Source organism: Pungitius pungitius, chromosome 17 (genome assembly GCF_949316345.1).
Source record: "Pungitius pungitius chromosome 17, fPunPun2.1, whole genome shotgun sequence".
NCBI classification, from domain to species: Eukaryota; Metazoa; Chordata; class Actinopteri; order Perciformes; family Gasterosteidae; genus Pungitius; species Pungitius pungitius.
Genome location: NC_084916.1, coordinates 3,057,561 through 3,075,713, shown reverse-complemented (window position 1 = coordinate 3,075,713; position 18,153 = coordinate 3,057,561). Strand labels below are relative to the sequence as shown.

The 18,153-nt window shown below is 45.1% G+C and overlaps 1 protein-coding gene across 9 annotated transcripts in view; it reads right to left on the bottom strand.

Annotated features, from left to right (window-relative positions):
• macf1a (microtubule actin crosslinking factor 1a) overlaps positions 1 to 15,631 on the bottom strand; it is a 152,924-nt gene extending 137,293 nt beyond the window's left edge. For 4 of the 9 annotated variants that reach the window (XM_062558576.1, XM_062558577.1, XM_062558578.1 and 1 more), the window contains exons 1-2: positions 15,353 to 15,631; positions 11,073 to 11,308 (exon numbers count right to left, since the gene is read on the bottom strand). In XM_062558576.1, coding sequence (XP_062414560.1) covers positions 11,073 to 11,295 — 223 coding nt within the window. In that variant the 5' untranslated portion in view covers positions 11,296 to 11,308; positions 15,353 to 15,631. Of the gene's footprint in view, positions 1 to 1,906; positions 2,775 to 11,072; positions 11,309 to 15,352 lie in introns of those variants that run through there. The other 5 variants (XM_062558584.1, XM_037475155.2, XM_062558583.1 and 2 more) reach the window with 2 other exon arrangements.
• Positions 15,632 to 18,153: the final 2,522 nt, after the last annotated feature.

Genomic DNA, 18,153 nt, shown 5'->3' with positions numbered 1-18,153 from the left:
ATTTGATTTTTGCGCTGTACAAGAATAAATGTGATTGAATTAAGCTCTTGACGAATCACAAATAGCAGCTTAGTCAGGGGGAAATACGTTTCCCATGAAATGTAATTGATAGTACACTAGTGAATTTTCTAGAGGCGAGGTAGCCAAATGGCACATACACACATATTTCCGTGTCTACGTTAGGAAAGGGCTTCCTGACCATCTTGTTCCTTTGTGGCCCAATTGTTCACTTTCCTGCCGGGTTTCCAGACCTATATTTGGCTCGCAGGGGATTTTTATCGACTGTTGTGTACCCGTCATATTTGCTGCACTTTTTAGATGACCCAAACACAGAGTAAATAGGACGTTGCTCTGAACCATCTTGTTTTCCACTGACTCAGTTCCCGGGGTTTTCCACCAATGACCATGTTACTTTAGATATCCTGTCATTGTTGCACCAACAGCCTTCAGCCTTCAGCCTTCACCCCCCCCCCCCCCCCCCCGCCAGTGAATTATTCAAGCCGTATCTAGTGTCAACTACTCTGGTTTCAGTCACAAGCCCAGCAGGACGACAAGTTCACATTTCCACGTCTCGCACACAGCTGGGTAACAGCCCGGTGGTAAAAAGCCACACACACACACACACACACACACACACATACATACAATACAAGACGACCAGGGGTAGGGACAGAGGACGGAGACGCACTGCAACACGGGTCCTGCTGTACTGGAAGCCCTCCAGGGGACACAGAGCAGGTCCTACGGGGTTACAGCCAAGGACAGGAGACGTGAGGGGTGATGTCCACTGGGCACAGAGGTATGAGCTTAGGGGCTGGTTTACTGCGTCGGGTCACTCGGTCTCCTACTTCTCCCGACTGCAGTAAAGCCACACTTCTACAGACCTACTTACAAACTCATCACTGTCCAGTACTGACCATATAGATTGCAACAACACTAGACTCCGATCCCTGACCTACGATCAGTTCCGTGTTGAGGGGTCCAAAAGGCCAAGACGGCCTGAAAGCCTTACTACCTCCAGATGAACCCTGACCCATTTACCACTTAATCATTAGAAACATGAAATACATGTCCCTGGGTGCCAAGAAAATAGAGCTGGGTCTGTTTAACAGCTCATAGCCTCTCAACATGCACCTGCTATTTGAACCGAAGACCCTCGAGTGATGCGTTACGCTGGAGCTACAGATAGGACGTCTGCATATTTTGGCCTAGATGTGTTCCAGATCTTGCCACGTGTTTTCACTTCCCTTCAACAGAAGGCAAAAAGCAGGAGTGTGTCCCCATAACAAAGTGTCACTGAAAGCATCTCATCCCGAGGGGCTGCTGCTTCTTCTTCTGTGGTCAGACACGTTTGTCTTACAGATACTTTATTGTCGGGGCTGAAGAACTGCAGATCACGTGAACCTTTGCTGATAACACAAACGATCCTCAAGGAGTTTAACTTCATCATAACAATCAATCATTTAAAAGACAGCATCAGCGAGCAGCGTCCCATCAGAGAGGCTGTCTGAGGCCCCATTATCTCTCTCACACACACACACACACACACACACACACATCCTGTTTACAGGACAAACAGCGGACACAGAGATCACTGGGACCTCACGGAACCTGCAGGGCATGTGACGTGCACTGTGCCCACAGTGAGATACAGATGGAAGCCCTGTTTTGTTTATCCCGACAGTGAAACAACCCAGGTTATGAAAGCGGCTGACTGGGATCAACTTCCAGACACACACAAGTCTTTTCATATTCCTCCTGCATTCCTGTGAACGAGCGGCACCAAGTTTATTTATTTATTACGGGCTTAAACTTGGCTTTGACGTTTTCATTTTGATGCATTTTTACGAAGAACATTAAAATGATGCACATTTTTAAAAGCGTCTCCTACAACCCCCACCTTTACCTTTATATCGCTCCAACACGTCCTCGTACGCCTGGGCGAACTCCTTCTCCTGCGAATGGTTCGTCGGCAGAAGCCCCGGTGTGAACCCGGCCATGGTGGATGTGGGAGCCGGCTTGGGAGTGGAGAGGGGTCGGCCTGCAGACTACCGCAGTGACCCGGCTCCTTCCTCTCCGGCGTCCAATCCAACACCACCTTGCGTGGAACTAATGAATCCGATGCATTGACGCACAGAAAGAGCCCCGTACCTCGCTTCCAAGCGGGGTTAGATAATCCTTGAGGGGGGGGGCGTACTTAAGACAATAAAAAAGGACAACAAAAGCCAAGAGTCCACCAACGCGAGAATATGTTTGGATGAAGGTTACATAAAGGCTATTTATCCATTACCGCGGCGCGTGTTCGTATGCGTGCGGGGACACACAGCGGCATCACTCGGTGGGTCTTCTCCGACCAGTCCCGCCTTTAATATCGGCTTCCACCCGGTGACTTGCTGCCCTCTGGGCCTCCTGTGTGTGTATGAGGGAGTAAATCCCTCACACCCCAGCTGAGAGTCCCTAGAGGAGAGGAGGGAGGGGGGCAGTGTGTCCGTTTCCGCTCGCTAAATCAGCGGAGCTCCCCTGGCTTGCTATCCCAGGCTGTGTCGGCGTCCTGCGGATCCGAGGCGAGCCGCCCGAGCTCCCAGCGTGCTTCCCCCGCCGCAATGGCCGCTTCAATTCAAGGCTTTGCGGTCTCCGCCTCGGTGCGAATGTGTACGTCTTCGTTTCTCTCTCCCTATCCCGCGTCTGCTCAGGTTTCTCGGGCTTTTCCCCCGCAGTGGCTGTCTTCCATTACTCTCTATCGGCCGCGTCAGGAACCTCCGCCGCAGGAATTTCGCGAGCCGGCGGTGAAGTAGCGGCAGCTAGCTTACAGGCTGCCCCGGGAAGTGGAGCTGCAGCGCCCCCAGCTGGCCAACGCGGCTCGGTGATCGGCTGGCCAATTGAAATGGTCATTCAATTAACTATATCAAATAAAACCATTTCACAGCATCGCGTGTCGTATTATTTCTTATATTATCAATAACGGTTCAATTTTGTTACGTTACACCGCCGGAAATGGCGGTTCGCTTTGACCTCCAGATGTGGAAACGCATCAATTCTCCTTAAAAAGTAACATAAGGAGTCGGTCTTTGGTCTTTGTGTCGGGCCCGTTATTATTGTTGCAGACAAAGAATTTAAACTTTAAATTATAGAGAAAAACTTTAAATGATTGTAGCTATTTGTCAGAGAAGCAGATGAAAGAGAGTTGATGAGCGATGGAGAATCCAATATAGCAGATCTCCTTAATGGAGAAAACATTTCTTTATATAATTGGTATTACTTAACTATTAAGCACAGCCAATAACATAACAAGCAGCCACCCAAATACGGGCAGAAACATAACACATGTCCATTAGACATTGTTTGGATCCATTTCATTGAGTAATTAGGTATTTTACGTCAATACCGTTTGCACAATTCTACTATCACATCCAAATGATATCGACAATCAACCCGACAATCAAAAGCTATACTGCTTGTACTGCTGGGGTATTTCACCTATAGGCCTGTGAAACCAGTGGACGGTTAGCAAAAAATGAAATAAATAAACAATATCCGTTCAACAAAGCCTCATATGCATTTCTTGTATAGTCAGAATATGAACAGAGGTCTTTCAAAACTTGGAACACTGTTTCTGTGTGTGAGGAAGTTTTAGTTGTGGATGACTGAGCTGAATGAATGGAGCTCAGACCATCTAAAAGCTAACTGTATTAAAATGACAAAGAACTACGGAAACAAAATTTGAATCCAAGAGCAATCCTTGTTAGCGGGCCAGTAAACCCACAGCTGTTTAAAAGAAGACGTGCCATAACCGTACCAAGGAACACAGACAATGTGTTCAAATCGCTAACATTGAATTAAAGTCATGTGAGCGCTGTGCTGCTAGGTGAAACACAGCCGTCATTGGGTAATCTCAGCATGTCATCATCCTCAGGTCATAGGTCATAGATCAGACTCACTGATATGTCTACAGATTCTGTCATTTATCCCATACAGACACATGAAGATGACTTTAAGGTGAAGCGCTATGTCAAGCACATGCAGCTTCTGGTCCTATAGTACAAACAGAGATCATTGAGGCACATGTCGACATTTGCATATAATAAAACTGCATATAATTGATACCTGTAAAATCTATTGCTCTGCCGTAACTCATTTTATGAGGGCTATAAAATAAATAATATTAAAGAAAAAAGAAATCTTTCACAGGAACAGAAATTTGAAATCTCTGAAATAACTACAAGCAGGTATTAATTTTCTCTCTTTCCTTATTTTTGACGTCGTCTTTGTGTTTCCTCATCCCAACTCAGCCTTCTTTACTGGACTCACAAGTCCCATTAGCCACACTTCACTGGAAGTACAAACACACACTTCAGAAGAATCACACACACACACACACACATTCACACTCACATGTACACTGTCCAATCGCAACGCACAAAGTTCTGAAATATTCCTAAAAAAGAGAAGAACAGGCCGCAGGGTGTGGACTCGGTGTCCATCTACAACACACACACATACACACACATACACACACACACACACACACACACACACACACACACACACACACACACAGACATGCCAGACAAGGAGAGGTCATTGCAACCTTGGTCTGACATTTCATCTTTAGAACGTCAGAAAACACTTTTTTACCAAACAGGACTATGCATCATACGATTACAGTCAAAGCTGGTTTTATTTAGTTAACTAATGAGAAACAGTGGGCGGGATCAACGTACAGAACACACGGGCCCCAGCCTTTATATCCCCGTCTAGTGGTGGAAGATGGAAATTACAGTAAATTCTGAGTGACTAATAACTTTTCCTTTAGTTCATGTTCTTCCATTTCTAAGTTGTCTTTTCCTCTTTCATTCACACCACATGTGTAATGCTTAACAAAATAATGAAACTGTGCTACGTTGGTAGATGAAGGATGCTGACCGTGTGAGTCACCTCTCACCTCAGTCTGTCACTCACACTGTCATCTTCCTGCAGTGTGTGTCGTCCTGTCTGTGAACGCACACGCCTGCATCGGATTGTGTGTCGGCGGCGTTCTGCAGAGTCCAGCTGCACAGTAAATGTGCTTCGAGAAGCTAAAAGAACAAACAGTCCTGAAGACATCAGCACGACCAACGCCTCAGCAGCAGAGCTCCCCTGACCTCAGCCGTAAAAACTAAAACTCCTTAAAACGCCACCCACATATTGAATAGGATCACATCTATGACCCTGTCGTTGTCCTCAATGTTGCTGTGGAGTTAAGCATCTACAAAAATCTGGACCAAAACATCAAACAATGGGATGTGATTATCCACGCCAGCATTTTTTGTTTGAATTACAGCCTAATAGAGGAGCTCAGTGCCCTAAATAACCAGCAAAGAGCTGGTCATTGCTCAAATGAATGATGTGTGACCCAGATTAGTGTATTATTTGGCTGAGAACATTTGAAAAAGGATTCTTAGTAAAGTCTGGGATTTGCACCTTGCCCAGCTTTTAGAAATAACAATTAAAGGCAGATAAAACATTTAAAACCAGCCGCAGAAAGCATGTGGTAAATTCCCTATTGTTCCAAGAATGCAGATAATGACTTCTGCAAATCTAATAAACCAAGAAGTTAACAAAGTCAGATGTGTTACTAAAGAAAGCAGTATTTTCAGTATGGGAACTACATCGATTGTTCAACATAAGTATGTTATTTGCATAAGTAGCGGATCAGTATATTTAAAATCTACTTCGGTAGATTGGTAGATTTATGTTGCATTAACGTGAAAACATTAAAAAGTTGCCACTTTACAGCGGTGTGATTAAAGGAGCAGCATCTAGGATTGAGAGCACATCTTGTGCTTCCACACGGGTCCCAACAACATGCCAGCGGTTTGTAGTTAGCGCTGCTAGCCCAGGATTAGCAGCTAGCAGCTAACGGTGCTAGCAAAATTAGCGCCACTTTTTGGCAACCAATCTGTCATCTCTTACCGCTGTGTGAGGACCAGATTTTCCACTATTTAAAAAACCCAAACCCACGTCGCCCTGCTCCATTTCAATCATTATTCATACCGTTTTCCCAAAGGCAGTGTAAGAATAAACCGGCATGTGTCAAAGGCATATCACTTCTTTGTAGGCATTAAAAGCATTAAAAGCTTTCCTCTGTGTTGCATAACTGACATGAACAACACCCCCCATTTGAGTTCTTCTCGCTCTCTTTCCCTCAAGTTCTCTTGCATCTCTCCCTCACTTTTTTATTTTTTCCTTTCTTTTAGGGTCTCTCGTTCTCTTTTCCTCTGCTTTTGCCTCTGAGTATAACAATCACTCTACTTTTCTTTTATTTAAATGTCCTCAGCATCCCTCATTTCTCTTTTCCTGTCTTGATCTTTCTTAAGTGACTTTTTGTGGATGACTTCACTCATCCCTCGGCATCGGTTAAAAATCATCTTTCCTTTGAACCTTGCCCTCTTTTAAATCCACTCCCTCCCTCTCTCTATTAACCCCTCTTCTCTCTTTCTTTAACTTCATTCCTTTTTGCTATTCATTACATTTTATGCACAATCATTCACTCTTCTCTCTCTCTCCCTTTCTCTTTCTTTTCTTTAACAAACTCCCTTCTCATTTCTCCCCCTTCAAATTGAAATTCGGACACTCTCTTTCACTATTTGTTTTGCCCTCCCTTTATATTCAGTGTCAGTCTCTGTAAGCCCAGTCACCATTGCTTCTTCTTGCCTTTTATAACTATGGAAACAGAGGGGACCACGTTGCCATGGCAACAGGGGGAACACGGTGGGATTCAAGCCGAGGCTTCCTCTCAGGCGCCTGCAGGGAAGGGAATGTGGAAGCAGAGCAGCAGGCGAGCGGTGGACGGCTAAGTTACATGCAGGCACAGGCGTCTGGGGTCCTGATGCTCACGTGATCATCACCGCTGCAGTCTGACACACACACACACACACACACACATAGACGGGTTCTCACACACTCTGTTTTCTGTCCCTGTGAATTTAATTCTGGTTCTGCTGTAAAATTCCAATTTAATCAGTTTTACCACTGCTGTAAGCGGAAATAAAATCAAACGGAAATATGGACATACAGAAATCTGAAATAATTTGAATGTAAAACAATTAAACAGATATCTTTATAGTCAGTGTCTTGCTAGACTCCGTTTCTCATGTGGAGAAATGAGTCTCAATACTGGTGACAAATCTGTGTTTCATGATTCACAAACAAAAACAAGATTTGCAAATGTGTATGAAAAATCGGACAAAAAAATACCAACCAATTTTTTACAAAAAAATTCAAAACATCTCAATAACTATGCTATATACTTCCAACGTCAAGTTGTTTCACCTAATAATCTATACAACAAAATTAAATAAAAAGATTTATGTTATTTATTTTATTGAGCATGAATGTCATAACTCGGGCAAACAGAGTTTTCCACCAGCACAACCTGCAACACGCAACACAACTCCATGAGGTTCTGAGGGGAAAACTATTTTCTCTCAGATTAATGTCGTAAATTGAAGCAAAATAAATACTTGATTATGTTAGGCTCCATGGCTACTTGTCAGCATTAGTAGCGTTGTTACTTTTTTAAAGTTACAGACGTAAATTAGGATTAGTGTTAGGGACACAAACATCTGTCTCCTGGTTTAAAATGTGTTAAACGCAGAAGATAACAATTCTAGCTGGGTTGATTTGTGACATTGTCACATTTCTTCTCTCAAAATTGTAAATTATGTTTTTTTTACCCTACCAGTAATGATGGTATGTTTCCTCCGTATGCCTGGAGTTTACTTTAATAGTCACTACATCAACAGTAAGGCCGGCTTCTGTTGGAGTTCCATTGACATTCGAGCTCAGCAGGCCGAGCCGCTCCGGACTGCAGCGTCTCCCTTCATCCTCTCCAGCTCCAACATGCATGTTGTAACTGGACTTTAAGCCGTGCAGCTTATAGGTACAAGCAGCCTAATGTATTAGTTTTCCCACATTCCAGCCTCTGCTTGAATGATGGCAGAATTAGCTGAAATGCAATTTCATCACAATAGACGTTGCTGCTGGGCGAGCTGTGGATACAGCTGGGATACTCTGTGCTACCAGTTGAATCTGTATGGGAGCATCACTGCAGCAGATAGACTCCGGTTTTGCTTTGATCGTTTAGTGTGTAACCAGGTGAAGAGGATTCATTCATCCATCAGTGGATTTACATTATAAAAGGGACTTTGCATATACTCTAGCACCCTCATGTTTCTATGCTCAGATCAGCCGATTTCAAAACCCCAAATCTCACACTTTTAAAAGAACACTTTGTGAAAATGCTAATTGCTGCTAATGGTTAGCTGGGATACCGCTCTCTAATCATAAGATGCTGGAGCCAGCAGCTGGTTAGCTTAGCATAAAGACTGGGAACAAACCAAACAGCCAGCCATAGCATAGAGTAGCTAGGAATGTGAACTTTGGTATGAACACAACTGATCATTTTTACACTTTGGAAGAGAAAAGATAATATTGATGATAATATTGATGTTAAAACATAAGTCGACGGGACTTATGTTTTGTCAATTAACATCAATATTAAGTGATGGAAGAATAGCTCCATAATCAATTTAATGCGATAACCTTTACTGATGGGATGTTTGACCTCCTGTATACAAAAGAAATAACACCAAAAGTTACTGGGGGGGTCACGTAGCCTTCTGGAGAAAATAAAAGACTTCAACTTGTCATTTGTTTTGTCTGTTCATGCCTAATGCAAAGGACCTTTACTTTTACATTTTGCAAATTAGTACTCTGTGGTGGCGGGGTGTGGTTAGCTCAGCTGCAGAGGGGGAGAGGGGGGGGGGAACGGTGCCGGGAGGCAGTTGACGAGCACAGCTTATGAACGTTCTGTCTGATTATCTCCCGATAAAAACAGTGAGCAGGACTCATGCTAACCAACTCATGATGCCAAGACCAAAAACTAAATGCAAAGCTCCAGGTCCCAGGAGCCGCGGCTACATACTCTACATCCTGTGTTCACCGGGTGGATATTCCTAAATAAATCTGTCTACTCAGAGACTGCCGGATGCTTTATCTACAGTGAGGTGGCAGGAGTGCGGGTCGGGGAACGAGTAGTGGCCCACATCTTATTTTTAGCTTCAGATCTAGTTTTCATATCTATTTTTGGTAAGACACTCAAGTCTTTTTCTACAACCAGCAGCTATTAGAGAGATGATGTTTCCAAGCTGCCTGCTACCTGCTGGGACCCCATGATCTCCCACAGACATGTCTGACTCGCTGACTCAAAGGTGCTACCAGGAAGTCTCACTGTCTCTTTGCATCATTTCACATTTCCTTTTTCAAATCTTTTTTTTCCAGAACTATGCTTTAATTATCTCTCTTTCACACGACACACACAAACAGAAACAAACTCTTGGCAATGTGCAACAGATATAAAAAAAAGAGGAAAAGCTTTGATTACAAATCCTGAACATTAGGTCATTTGTATGTTTTTTTCTTCATCTTGTCTTCTTGGAAGGACCAACGCGATGAAGAAAGAAGACCACAGGACAAAAAAAAACAGTGTGATAACTAATTCCACATGTGTGCACTAAAATCTGCTTGTAATCAGCACAACAAAGGGACGTCACATGATGTTGTTAGAAGAATAACTTGAGGGCGTTTTCATCATTACAAATAGCATGTGGAATTGATCCTTTATTTCAGCTGCCTTTTTTAAATTACAGTTATTACTATCTATTACTAAGAAATCATGTTTCAAGTTGCAGCAGTGACTGATTTCAATATATGGGTAATTAAATCATATTTTGGATGATCTTACAAGGTTGCTTTTGAGCTTGTTAAGTCCTTTTTAGTTTGTCCTGCACCGTAAGTGAACCGCCTACTTTTCACATTATAGCAGGTAGAACTGTTTTCATAATCATTAGGTAACTTTTATATCCGTCTTTTTTATCTATTTTTATCACACTTTTAATCTGGGGTCTAATAGTGTGTGTTTGTGTCAGAAAAGCAAACTTCCAAACATCCACCACACAGATTCCCCGTTTTGTCCCATCTTCTCATCTTCATCTTTTTGTGTAACATGTGAAGTTTCGCTCTCACTCTGGATGCAACGCCTCGCTTCCTTGAAAGGATAAACTCATCACACCCCTCCAGAAACCCACAGGTACACCGCTTCTTCACACCAAAATGCTTCCGGGAAAATTGTTAAGAAGGTAATTTAATTAAAAAATAAAATATGACGTTGAGTGGCTGCAGCCTCCCCGAACATTTACAGAATCATCTGTCTTCACGTGTACGTGTACTATCAGAGCATTACAACCTACATGCCGTCTCCATTTCTGCTAAGTGGGCTTTTACTGGCATCGCATCTCCACTCCAACACCCCCCCCCCCCCCCCCCCCCATGCAGCTGGCATTCACAATGTTATTTAAATTATAGCAGTAAGGCCATTTATTATTTATATAAATTCATATAAAGCTTTATTTCTCTCTTCTAAGGGCAAAGATGTGGGCGAAAAGGATTGTAGGCGGCGTAGTGTTAGCTAAACGCTGGCGTCCATCCACTACGATGACAGCCTCAAACAGCAAATGCTCACTGCAATCAGGAGATGCGGTGAGTGGAGAAGTAATAGCACTACTCCCACTTTCACATCATTCAGCTTCAATTATTTTAGCTGGAAGCTTCAGAATCACTGACGGAGGAGACGCTGTCGGGCTGCTGGTGTGTCATTACACAAGCAGGGGAACCCTGGCTGAGCAACCTACATTTCTCCTCCATCTTCTGTTACAGTGGGTGGGGGAAGAGGAGGGAAGGGTGACGGAGGACAGTCGTCCATGTGGCTTGTAGCAGTAGCCGTGTAAACATCACCATCATCCCCAAAAGCGACTCCTCCCATCTTTCTGATGGGCTTTTTCTAAAGCAAGCGTGGTCCTGTAGTCAAAGCCAGGAGGAAGCTGAACGTGAGGATGCAAAGGGGAACCAAGTGGAAACGTCCTGTATGCCGTCGCATGGATACAGCGTTCTCCACCCCACACCCTGACAGCAGACTTGGCCCCTCAGCCCCTTGCTCAAAGGCACAGGGAAGTGCTCCGGCGGTTTGCCCTTACCTGCAACACGGACCACCGCCCTCTCTGCCGGGTCCAGTACCGAGTCCTGGCTCTTCCTCTTCCTGCGCTCATGTTTGGACAGGTTCCAGGGCAGCGTGTCTCCCGGGGGCCCCGCGGGCCCCGACGGGCACGGGGACAGCGACCCCCCTGAGCGCTCGCTGCGGAAGGACGGCTCGCTGACGCAGGAGCGCTCGCTTAGAGTATCGTCGTCCGAGGACTCCATCTCGCTTGCGGGGCTGCGAGGGATGGAGAGAGGGACGAGAGCAGCGGGGGGGGGGGAGGGGGAAGGAAAGGAGGTCAGAAGAAGGAAGGAGGAAAGAACAGTTGTATAATTAATTTGCCGGGGTACAGTGTGACCACGCATCAAGAACGAAGCACAAGAGAAAGAGAGACACCCGTCATGGCGCCTCGGCGAGCGCTGATGAGGTCATGAGGCTGCAGACTGCTGTAAAGGGAAGCGAGCACATGACAGCAGCGAAAGACAAGGAGCAAAGAGAAAGAGGAGATTTCAAAGCCTGTCTAGAATTTCTATTTTTAAAGAAAAGCCAATAAGTGGGAGGTAGGATATTTTTTTTCTCTTTCTCTCCCTCAGTCTCCATCCTCTTCTTCTGGTACCCTTCTCTGCTTCTCTCTTGTCTGTTGCTCATTCATCCGAAAACAGATTCTTTACAACACCTTTCATATGAAGTAAAGTAAGCAACAGCAAACACTTGGTGGAATAATAAACACAAGATAGTATGTGTGTGTGTGTGTGTGTGTGTGTGTGTGTGTGTGTGTGTGTGTGCTTCATTTGTCTAGTCGTTACTCATAAATTGGGGGCTGCGTTATTCATCGTCACCCATACTCACTACGAGTGTGGCCCTCTGGGGACCTGATGCTCTGAGCTGTCCATCACAGCCTCATAAAATCAATCCTGAGAGAATGAATTGGCCATCACTGCTCCACAGGGACTCACTTGTGGAGTAATGAGTTTACTGCAAATTACAAATTGTATATTATATTATATTGTAATCTACTCTTAAATTTCGGTTAGATTAAAAAAAGGTACTTTTAGTCAGTAAAAAAAAAGGCAATGTAAAGATTTCCCAAGACCCCGCAAAGTTAAACATTTGAAATGCTTCATTATAAGTTAAGCCACAATCAATAAGAATCCAAATGTGCTTCTAATGGCTACTTTAAAGTGAAAACAGCTCTTAAGCATTCGTTTCCATAAAATGGATGAAATCCTTTGGAATGAAAAGTGATCCGGTTTGTTTCACATGTCACCCTCTGACAGAAGGACAGTCTCTCTGGTTGCTGAGAGACTCAACCAACCACCAGCTGAAACTGTGAGCACTTCACAGGGTGACTAAGTTCTGCTGGCTGCCCTGCCCCCCCTCCCTCTCCCCCAGGGCTGCAGCAGATTAAACTGTGGAGCGACCCAAGCGCCGTCACAGGGTGGGAATGTTTCTGTGCATGATGCATGAGTCCCACACAGCGGCTGGGTTTTGCATCAGGGCTAGTGCTGCCGAAAAAATCCTCCTCCTCCTCCTCCTCCTCCTCCTCCTCCTCCTGCAGCTGGCCCCCGGCTAGACCGCTGGCAAACACCCGCTTCCTGAATCCCCGTCTCCACAGCAACGCTGGCTGGGAAGAGGTTAAAGGCCTTCCCACAACGCTCTGTGATTCTTTGGTGTCCGTGTTTGTCTATGTCCTCGTATTCTGGTTTTTGCATGTGTGTCTGTCTCTGTGTGTGTGTGTGTGTGTCTCTGTGTGTGTGTGTGTGTGTGTGTGTGAAGTCAGTTTCAATGGGGCTCACTGACAGTGAGTCAGTGCCACGGCAACGAGCCGTTTTATAAATAGAGCCAGAATGGAGGGTTTAGAGTCACACTGTGTCATTAGTGCTGTGCGAGGAGAAAAGGAGATCTTTGAAGAAGAAGAAGAAGAAGAAGAAGAAGAAAGTGACAGCATGAACGCCAGAGGAGAATTGAGAGAGTGAGATCACTTCCTGTCTAATGAGACTTCACTCACAGCACGTAAACAAATGACATTGCTCCTTTCTTTTTGTCAGGACTACAAATAATGATTACTGCTATTGATCCATGCGTTTAGTCGTGTTGGTTGTCTTCTTGTTTCTTGCCAATAAAAAAAAGGTGTAAAATGCTTATCACAAGAGGCCAGACTTTCGAGTTGATAACTATTTTGACCAGCAAGGTTCCATGACTCTGAGGTGACATTAAAGATTTATTATATGTTAAAAATGAACAACAAAGAAGCACTGAAATAAATGCTCACTGCAAGTTAGAGAAAGAGAAAATACACTCTCACAGTTGACGCCTTTAAATCAGCAATGATTTAAGATGGAGAGGAGCAACATTTGAGAACGTGAAGCCGGCGATTAATTGCCATTTTTGTTTTACAAACAACTTGAATATTGAATGAATATATTCTGATTCATATACCAAATAACTTGCTTGGCTTTGCTACACATCAATGCACAAAATCATGTGTGCACCAAAGTTTTAGAGACGCTCACATATGCACACTGGATGCTTGAATGGCCTGATTTCTAACGAGGATCTCCATGGACACGGTGTGTCCCACCGCCTGAGGAGGCTACGTGTGTGTGTGTGTGTGTGTGTGTTACATGAAGCAGAGGGGGGGAGACTGTCAGAGAGGGTTGAAGTGAAGCAACAGATTGAAAAAGTGAGAAGGGGGGGAGACAAGAACTCCATCTCCTGGTTCTAGCATAAAGACTAAGAACACCTTTAAACACAAGGTACCAAGTAGTTCATGTAAGAGCAGATTAGTATTTGTTATGATCAGCGTGTCACACTATATGGGGTAGGAACCTTTGGGGCCTCGACAGGTGTTTCTGATGGGACGAACAACAAAGCGTTTTGACCGCTGTGGGACGCTGTAAAGTGAATTGTAATCGTGGGTGCTGTAATTGGATGGATGAGCTTTTCTTGAGGCAAATAAACGGACATAAGTGCATATCAACCACGGGCAAGTGAACTCCTATTGATCCCTCGAGGCAACGGCAGCGCGTCAACTACAGTTTCCGGTCAAAAACGCCTCAGTAGCTTAACGCATAGGCTCGGCTTCTACAGGTCATTTGAAAGAATTTTTCCTGTTCTCATGCAGCCATTTATAAACAGGTGTCTCATCCCCCAAAATGTCAAACTATATCAACGATAAACCATTACAGCTACTGCCTTGCACTTAGATATGACCTTAAAAGCACACTTGTTACATCGATATTTAAGACCGCAGTGAGTATGGGTGACGATGAATAACGCAGCCCCCAGTCGTGATGAGTAACGACTAATGAAGCGCACACACACACACACACACACACACACGCGGACTGGACAGAGCAAGAGCCGAGGCTCAAGAGCTGAGGCTCATTGGGTCTTTGCACCATTTTAACACACTAGTGGGGGGGGGGGGGTTAGGAAGAGGAAACCAACGGAATTACACAATTTCTACCTGAATAAAATAGAAGCGAGTAGGTTGTTTTGTGTCTGAGGAGAAGCCTGCATGTTGGAGGTCCACCATAAGGATGGAGGGAGGTGCACGTGTGACCATCTGCTACAAAGCGGCAGGAGGGGAGTCTCTCTCTCTCTCTCTCTCTCTGCACCTTGCATAATACCCGTGAGGTTTTCCAGACAGACCTACTGTCTGCAGTGGTGGAGCCCATTGGGATGCACACAGCAGGTGGAGGGTGGAGATGGTGCTGATGGAGGCCCTATGGGGATCGCACGGGTCAATAAATGCAGCCTCTCACCAATGTGTGTTTCTGCACACAAATAAAAGCTGCAGCTGGTGTTTCACGGCATCATTTTCTCTCTCTCTCTCTCTCTGAGTGTGGAGGGTGTGTGTGTGTGTGTGTGTGTGTCCATGAATGGACTTCAGACATGGAGACCTAAAACGTGCACGCAGCCAGGGGGCTCTTTGTCCCACGGACCGATGGCTGCCTCGGTGGCACCACAAACACAACTCCTCACATTGATCCATCCGCAGCTGGGCCGAGCCGCCGCTCAGTGCCTCGTTAGCGGGAAGCACGAATCACGAGGGGACGCTTTCAGGCGGTGACCGAGATCATCGTGGGCGAAAACCCATTCGTTCCTTGTGATGTAGTGGCTGCCAATCAACGTGTTATTGATCAACACGTTATTGGTAACGATCCCAGTGAGGGGCAACACCTTCCCCAACGTGTTCGGCTCGACACGCACCGGGTGGAAATGATCCCGTTACACATGCATGCGCCTGGATGACGTGTGAGCTCCGGAGCCGCTTACCTTCAGCGGGCACCAGCGGGTCCGGGGATCCGATCACAGAGCGAGGGAGGCCGGGTGCGCTGCGGCCGCTGCTCCCTCTGCTCCTGGGTGGGAGGTTGGAATAGTTCCGCTTCCACCGAGCGGGTTTTTTCTTCCTCCAGAACCGAGGCGACACAGCGGCGGGAGGCGGGAGGGAGAGGAGGGGGGCCGTGACGCTGGGGGGGAACAGCCGAGCAACGTAATCCTGAACGGAATAATGGCTGTCCGATTCCTCCTCCTTTGCCCCTCTGTCCCTTCCTCCCTTCCTCCGCTCCCCACAACCCCCACGAGCTCTCCTGATCTGCCGCCACACACACACACACACACACACACACACACACACTATTCAGCGTGTGAAGCGTTCAGGAAATTATTTAAATTTTGGGTCGTACTCAGGCGTCATCCGGGGCTCAGCTGCATCACCCACACACACACACACACAAACACACACTTTCTCTCATTTCAGAGAAAAAAGGGGGTTCACTTGGCATGTGTGCAGCGGCTACTCATTCCCGTAAATTTCACGATTACACACAAGAAACGCCCTAATCTGGGTTTTACTAGCCCCCCCCCCCCCCCCCCAACACACACACTCTGCCCCCTCCTCCCTTTCCAAACACCTGGGGGATGGAGAGGACTGTTATAATCACTCCATTGGGTACAGTAAAGATGTCAGGTTGGAGTGACAGGTGTCCGGTGTCTGCATCTATTACAAGTCAAATTAGAGCTTGTTGGATCATCCCTTCATTTCGTTTCTTTAAGAACAATGACCATAACTCACAGGTGGCTGCTGTCTGATGGGAATATTATCTTTCTGAATATTGTGTGGTCTTTCTGATGTCAACTTGGACGTTAAGGGAATGTGATGCATATTTGTTGGACTCTACTGAAACTGCTCTGGGTTTGTGTCTCCGGTTAGACTTCATTAAATTAAATAATCACAAAAAGCATCTTCCGTATTTGCATCAGGACAGATGAATAACCTTTAGAATTGTCCATAGTTGAATTGCTTCTCTGTACAGATGTCCTCTTTTAGTTGTCCCTTCCTCTGGTTGTTAAAGAGCTTTTGGGGGGGGTTTTCCTCCTCCGAACCAAGGGTCCAAGGAGGCTACACGGCCTCCAACCAACCAGTCAGGACACAGGGTCCGGACCCTGTCCTCCGTCCATCACAGCCAATCACAGATCAAACAGTTATTGGTGGTAATTATATTGTGACAATTGAAATCTCGTGATAATGTGCTGTAATAGTAACTTGTAATTGAATAAAGCCAATTTGTATTACAAGAGGTCAATGGGGACGTCTTTGTGAGTCAGTGGACATTCTGTTAAAAGCCTCAAGGGAAATAAATTTTAGGATGTGACATTAAACTAATTCTACTGTTCCTACTGTTCTACTGTCCACCTCACGCTTTCAACATCACAAAAGTACATATTTTGTATTTTCTTGAAATTTCCATCTAACATGGCCACGTGCCAGTGATTATTATTGGACAATAACCACATCATTTTAAATGTATTTGGTTTTAGTTCAAGAATAATTAAATAAAAACACCTTCCATTGCATTTTATTCTCAGTTTGAAAAAAAAAAACAGGCGTAGAAAATGAAAGACTTGTAAATCGCCTGCGTTTAGGTTGTAGAAGCAGAGCTCTCTGCGCTCCTGGCTCCATCTCCTCGCCGACCCCATCAGTCAGAGGTCAGCGCTGCTAATCCAATGGACGATGTCCAACAGCATCCACTCACATCAGCCTCTCATCGGAGACGTCCCTGTGCCGCCGCAAACTCACTCGATCAATAAAAGGATTTACTCAAATCAGGTCAGAGGGTTGACAAAATGAAGCGTCGGCAGCAGAGGCCCAGCTGAACACATTTAAGACGAGCACAGCTGCAGTGATGACATTGGGACAATGTGTCCTCACTCACAGGCTCACAGCTTCGTCTTGTTTGAAGTCTTTATCCAAAAGCTCTGAGTGTTGGCGTTTGACAGTAAATACAGAAAACATTTTGGATTTTGTTTTTGTAGCGATGGACGCATTCAGATTATCTGAGATTTTCTGGACTGCAATACTGTATTGAACTTATTCAAGTAAAAGCATGGATTTCAATAATCCATTCTACATACATTATACCAGAGGTGGGACAAAGTCATTGTTATGCAAGTCACAAGTAAGTCTCAAGTCGTTGCCCTCGAGTCAAGTCGAGTCAAAGATGAGACAGAAAATCCCTTATAACCACATGTTTTATTTGAAACTACTCTTTACTCATATCAATGTAGTGTTAATATTCATTGTCTATTGTACACTTAGGTATACGATAATACATTTCCGTTTATGCAATATTAAGAATATTTTCACTGCTTCAAAAGCCCTTCCCTCAAGAAACCGAAGTCCTGTGCTTTAAAGCAAAGTGGGGACGGGGAACCTGCCTCACAGACCTAGACTACGAAGGGAATGGTGATGGTGGATCGACTGTGACTGTGTTATAGTACTTTAAAACGGACGTTGACATAATGTTGGCGAGGATTTCCATCGGAGTCTGAATTCAGGTTCAAAAATCCCGATTTTTGTAACCATGAACGAGCGGTCTCGTCGATACGGTAAAATGCTCGTGAGTTACGGTACATTCGATAAGGCGCTCAGCATTCGTTCAAAACTTACCTTTCTTTGTGCAACTTCAGGTGTCGAACAAAGTTGGACGTTGTGGCAGCTCCGTCTGGAATCTTCGACCCGCATGTTTTGCAAATAGCAAACTCGTTTTTTGTCGACTACCTCGTCATTTTTATAG